The sequence below is a fragment of the Coregonus lavaretus genome, assembly GCF_964263955.1.
Source record: "Coregonus lavaretus genome assembly, contig: HAP1_SCAFFOLD_743, whole genome shotgun sequence".
Classification (NCBI taxonomy): domain Eukaryota; kingdom Metazoa; phylum Chordata; class Actinopteri; order Salmoniformes; family Salmonidae; genus Coregonus; species Coregonus lavaretus.
In genome coordinates this window covers 218,030-224,426 of record NW_028163085.1, presented here as the reverse complement: position 1 = coordinate 224,426, position 6,397 = coordinate 218,030, and the positions used below count along the sequence as shown (strand labels likewise).

Here is a 6,397-nt window from a genome sequence, read left to right as displayed (position 1 = left end):
CTCTCAGGTGTGAGGGGTTTGACTTCAGAGCTGAGACCAGAGAAGCACAGCCTTCTTCTGTGACTAGACAGCCTGACAGCCTGCAAAGAGATCATCATGATTTCACAAACACACTGTTAATTGAACACCAGTAGTGTAGAAGGACAATGGCAGATGCATTTGGTTTATTCTCTTAAACAACATACAGTATATATTCATCTTCCTTCTCCTAGAATTGTATGGTCATATTGTTATACTAATGTGAACATCAATGCATTGATTCAATATGTTTTTCAATAATACATATATTTCTCTAAACTGAATATTTCTTCCTGATGATTAGTACTTAAATGTCATTGTATGTACTCACAGAGCAGCTCTGGAGGCTTTGACCACTGGCAGCAGCCTCAGAAGACCTTCCTCTGATCTGGAGTATTTCTTCAGGTCAAACACATCCAGCTCCTTTTCTGAAGTCAACAACACAAAGACCAGAGCTGACCACTGTGCAGGTGACAGTTTGGCTTTTGACAGACTTCCTGATCTCAGGTAGCTTTGGATCTCCTCCACTAGAGAATGGTCATTCAGTTCATTCAGACAGTGGAACAGATTGATGCACCTCTCTGGAGAGGGATTCTTCCTGATCTTCTCCTTGATGTACTTGACTGTTTCTTCATGGCTCTGTGAGCTGCTTCTTGTCTTTGTCAGTAGACCTCGTAAGTGCTTCTGATTGGACTCCAGTGAGAGGCCCAGAAGGAAGCGGAGGAAAAGGTCCAGGTTTCCTTTCTAACTTCGTAAGGCTTTATCCACAGCACTCTTGTAGACAGTAACTTCAGGCTTGTGTCTGAACAGCGAAGAAAAGTTACTGGACTTTGTTTGCAGGTTGTCCATTAGAAAGTTCCTGGACGTTGATTGCTGTTCCGCCATTAGATTCTCATTGTTGTTGATGAATGAGAGGAACACATATACAGCAGCCAGAAACTCCTGAAGGCTCAGATGCACGAAGCAGTACACCTTGTCCTGGTACAGCCCACATTCCTCCTTAAAGAACTGTGTGCACAATCCTGAGTACACTGAGGCTTCATTGACATCAATGTTAGCCTCTTTCAGATCTTCTTCATAGAAAATCAGATTGCCATTCACAAGCTGTTGAAAAGCCAGTTTTCCCAGTGACAGAATGATCTCTTCATTCCAGTGTGGACCTGTCTCTTCTTTCCCAAGATACTTTTCATTCTTCTGTTTGGTATGAAACACCACAAGGTGTGAGTACATCTCAGTCAGAGTCTTGGGCATCTCTTCTATCTTATGTTTCAGCATGTGTTCAAGGACTATTGCAGAAATCCAACAGAATACTGGAATATGGCACATGATGTGGAGGCTCCTTGATGTCTTTATGTGTGAGATGATTCTGCTGGCCAGGTCCTCATCACTGAATCTCTTCCTGAAGTACTCCTCCTTCTGTGGGTCATTGAACCCTCGTACCTCTGTCACCTGGTCAACACACCCTGAAGGTATCTTATTGGCTGCTGCAGGTCGGGTAGTTATCCAGAGGAGAGCAGAGGGAAGCAGATTTCCCTTGATGAGATTTGTCAGCAGAACATCCACTGAGGTTGACTTTGTGACGTCACAACATATCTTGTTCTTCTGGAAGTCTAGGGGCAGTCGGCACTCATCCAGACCATCAAAGATGAACAGAACTTTGTACTTGTCGTAGTTGGAGATTCTTGATTCTTTGGTTTCCATTGAGAAGTGATTGAGAAGTTCAATGAAAGTGTGTTTTTCCTTTTTCATCAAATTCAGCTCCCGAAAAGGGAATGAAAATACAAATTGGACATCCTGATTTGCTTTCCCTTCAGCCCAGTCCAAAATGAACTTCTGCACAGAGACTGTTTTTCCAATGCCAGCGACTCCCTTTGTAAGCACAGTTCTGATAAGTTTGTCTTGTCCAGTTAAGGGTTTGAAGATGTCGTTACATTTGATTACTGTCTCTGGTCTTGCTTGTTTCCTGGTTGTTGTCTCAATCTGTCTCAGCTCATGTTCATTATTGACCTCTCCTTTTCCACCTTCTGTGATGTAGAGCTCTGTGTAGATCTTATTGAGAAGTGTTGGATTTCCTTGTTTAGCGATCCCCTCAAATACACATTGAAACTTCTTCTTTAGATTAGATTTGAGTTCACGTTGGCAAATCACAGCAAGCTCATCTGAATCTAGAAATAACACAGAGGATATTCATATTACGTCTGTTTTAATGCCTACAGTATTCTAGGACTGTTATAAAATTTTTACAGACTGGTGTGACTGATTATATTATTATTGTCTCTCTCTCTCTCTCTCTCTCTCTCTCTCTCTCTCTCTCTCTCTCTCTCTCTCTCTCTCTCTCTCTCTCTCTCTCTCTCTCTCTCTCTCTCTCTCTCTCTCTCTCTCTCTCTCTCTCTCTCACTCTCTCTCGTTGGCGTGCATGCTGGGAGTGAGTCGTGAAGCAGGAGTGAGTGTGAGAGCGACTGGAATTTTTTTCACTCTATTGGGTTTTGGTGTGTATACAGTGCCCTCCACTATTATTGGCACCCCTGTTTAAGATGTGGTCGAGGACTTCCAAAAACTCTCATTTTTTTTAAAACAACATAGAACCCAAATGCAAAAAAATTGAAAATCCAACCTTTTATTTAAGTACATTACTTTGGTGTAAAAAAAAAAATCACACATTTAGAAAAAAGAAAAACTTGAAATCATGTGTCCCACAATTATTGGCACCCCTGATGTTAATACTTTGTACAACCCCCTTTTGCCAACAAGACAGCACTTCATCTCCTCTTATAACATTTCACAAGATTGGAGAACACAGAGAGAGGGATCTTTGACCATTCTTCTTTGCACAATCTTTCTAGATCATCCAGTGTCCTGGGTCCTCTCTTATGCACTCTCCTCTTTAGCTCGCCCCACAGGTTTTCGATTGGGTTGAGGTCTGGGGACTGAGATGGCCATGGGAGGACCTTGAGTTTGTGACTGCTGAACCATTTTTGTGTAGATTTTGCCACATGTTTTGGATCATTATCCTGCTGAAAGACCCAATGACGACCCATCTTTAGCTTTCTGGCAGAGGCCATCAGGTTTTTATTTAAAATGTCCTGGTAGTTCAAAGCGTTCAAAATGCCATGCACCCTAACAAGGTTCCCAGGGCCTTTGGAAGAGAAACAGGCCCACAGCATCACAGATCCTCCACCATACTTCACGGTGGGCATGAGGTGCTTTTCGGCATACTCATCTTTTGTTTTACGCCAGACCCACTTAGAGTGTTTGTTGCCAAAAAGCTCAATCTTAGTCTCATCTGACCAAAGCACACGATCCCAGTTGAAGTCCCAGTGCCGCTTAGCAAACTCCAGACGTTTACGTTTGTGAGTGTTAGTGAGAAAAGGCTTTTTCCTTGCATGCCTCCCAAACAGCTTGTTGGCATGTAGAGAGTGTCTGATGGTTGTTTTGGAGACTTTGTGACCCCAAGATACCACTCTTTGATGCAATTCTGTGACAGTGAGCTTAGGACTTTTTTTTACTTCTCTTACCATCCTCCTCACTGTGCGTTGTGGCAAGATAAACTTGGGGCCTCTTCCAGCCTTGTTTGTCACTGTTCCAGTTGTTTTAAACTTCTTAATGATTCCTCTGACTGTAGATACGGGCAAGTTAAGGCGAGTGGCTATTTTCTTGTAGCCATTGCCTGACTTATGAAGGTCGACACAAATCTGCCTTACTTGAATGGTGTGTTCTCTTGTCTTTGCCATGTTGACAAATGGGTAAGAGAATTAGGCCTCTGTGTCACGTCATATTTATACCCCAGGGAAACAGGAAGTCATGAATTACATATTAAAAGTTCCTAGATACCCTGACCAACTTTAGCAACTACAGAAAAATATATTTTTAAAAAAATCAATTAAAAATTTCAGCTGAATTGTTAGGGGTGCCAATAATTGTGGGACACATGATTTCAAGTTTTTCTTTTTCTAAATGTGTGATTTTTTTTTTTTACCACCAAAGTAATGTACTTAAATAAAAGGTTGGATTTTTCTCTTTTTTTGCATTTGGGTTCTATGTTGTTTAAAAAAAAAAGAGAATTTTTGGAAGTCCTCGACCACATCTTAAACAGGGGTGCCAATAATAGTGGAGGGCACTGTATGTTTATATTGATTAGTTTAGTTGTTTTAAGGTTATCTTGTCTAACTATCACTAAGCACGTATAGGGGTGGTCGGATTGTTGAGGTTGTTTTTCTCGAGGGCACAACCAGCGGGTGAGGCTGGTTGCAATGGCCACTCGCGGAAGTTTGGAGTTTGAAAAACTTAGTCGGCGACATGGAGTTAAGATTCCTGCTGCGGCCGGGTGTTCAGTGGAAGAATGTAGCTTGGCAGTGGGTGCTATTATTGGGTATGATAGCATCAAATCAGCCTCAAGGATGAATAGCGCTGTAGTGATATTTTTAGATTCCATTGAAAAGGTGAATAAGATAGTTGAGAGTGGTGTTGTGTTGCGGGAGACGCAGACGCCGGTATTTCCGCTTATGAATCCGGCGAAGAAAGTTATACTTTCTAACGTGCCACCATTTGTTAGAGATGAAGTGTTGGAGCGAGAGTTATCTCGTCATGGTCAAATTGTATCAACAATAAAGAAGGTTCTTTTTGGATGCAAATCTCCGTTGCTGAAACATGTCGTGTCTCATAGGAGACAAGTGCATATGATTTTTAAAAAGGACATTGATGAACTGAATTTAGCATTCAGTTTTAAGATTGATGGATTTGATTATGTCTTCTACGCTTCTACTGAATCAATGAAATGCTTTGGCTGTGGAAGAGAGGGGCATTTGGTGCGTAATTGTCCCGAGAATGAGCGCGCAGATTCTGGTAGCAGCTCTAGTGCTGGTGCAGCTAATGCACCACCGCGAAGGGATGAACATGCTAAGGGTGCGGGTGCTGGGGAAGGGAGGAGGTGGGCAGATGTGGTAGGAAAAGTAGGAGAGGAAGGCAGTGTGGATACGGGGGCAATGGTGGTAGATCAGAACAAAGAAGGAGGGGAAAAAGTCGGTGAGATTGCGACTGCCGTTGCTGAGGTGGTGCTGGAAAATGAAAGTGGAGGTCAGGAGGAGATTGAAATAATGGAAAAGGAAGCAGCTGTTTTCAAAGTACCGAGGAGTAAGAGGAAGAATGTAAGGGGTGGTGAAGGGTCTAATTCCAAGAGAAAGGTAGAGATTGATAAATCAGTTGAAGATAAACAGGTTGTAGAGATGGTGGAGTTTTCTTCTGGGGAGGATAGCGAGAGTGAGTCATCTGATGCGTCACAACAAAATAGTGAGATAAATGGGGTGGAAGGGATGTATGGGATTGAGAAAGTACGTCAATATCTGAAGTTGACAAAAGGGAAGAAATATATGCAGGATTATAATGTAACAGATTTTTTCCCTGAAAGTGAATTGTTTATTGAATCAGCAAAGTTTCTGATGTCAAAAATAACAGGGGGAGGTTTGACAAGCCCTGAAATTGTTAGACTCAAGAAAGTGGTCACGAGAGTGTTAAGTGATGTAAATTCTAAAGAAAATGAAAGAGTTCAGTCGCAGCCTTAATTCTGTAAAGAGATGTGGTTTCTGTGTCTTCCTCTGTATTTTTTTTTCATCCATGAGCAGTTTTAAGATTTCTTCTTTAAACGTAAATGGGGCAAGAGACGTTAAAAAAAGAGCCATAGTGTATGAGTTAATTAGGGGAAAGGGAAGTGACATACATTTTCTACAAGAAACGCATAGTAATTTGGAAAATTAAGTTATGTGGCAACAGGAGTGGGGGGGGGGGGGGGGGGGGACAGTGGTGTGTAGTCATAAAAACTCAAAAAGTGGGGGTGTGGCCATCTTGTTCTCAAAAGGGTTTTTGCCTTTGTCATATGAGGTTGAAGAGGTAGTTGAGGGGAGGTTATTAAAAGTTAGAGCAAGGTATGAAAACATCACTATGTGTCTGATAAATGTATATGCCCCAGTGGTGGCATTTGAGAGGGTATGTTTTTTAGAGACATTATCAAATACCATTGAGAAATGTAATATTGAAGATTATTTATTTATTGCTGGGGATTTTAACTGCACAGTCAGTGATTTAGATAGAAATCACAAAGAACCTCATATAGCCTCAAGGACTTTTTTAAAACGCCTCATTGTAACACATGAACTGTGTGATATTTGGCGGAGTCAACATGGAGGCACGAGACAGTACACCTGGGCGCATGTGAGAGAGAACACCATCTCTATGGCCAGGTTAGATAGGTTTTATTGTTTTGAGCATCAATCTCAGGTCTGTAAATCAAGTGTGATAACCCCAGTGGGATTTTCTGATCATTGTTTAATAACAGAGGTGGTGTTCATTAACGATGTAAAACCCAAAAGCGCATATTGGCATTTTA

At 41.7% G+C, this 6,397-nt stretch overlaps 1 protein-coding gene across 1 annotated transcript in view; it reads right to left on the bottom strand.

The window, feature by feature from the left end:
* Positions 1 to 214: 214 nt before the first annotated feature.
* LOC311118502 (NACHT, LRR and PYD domains-containing protein 3-like) overlaps positions 215 to 6,397 on the bottom strand; it is a 216,042-nt gene continuing 209,859 nt past the window's right edge. The window contains exon 7 of the mRNA XM_084193294.1: positions 215 to 2,183. Within this exon, the coding sequence (XP_084049420.1) occupies positions 763 to 2,183 (1,421 nt within the window). The 3' untranslated portion in view covers positions 215 to 762. The remainder of the gene's footprint in view (positions 2,184 to 6,397) is intronic.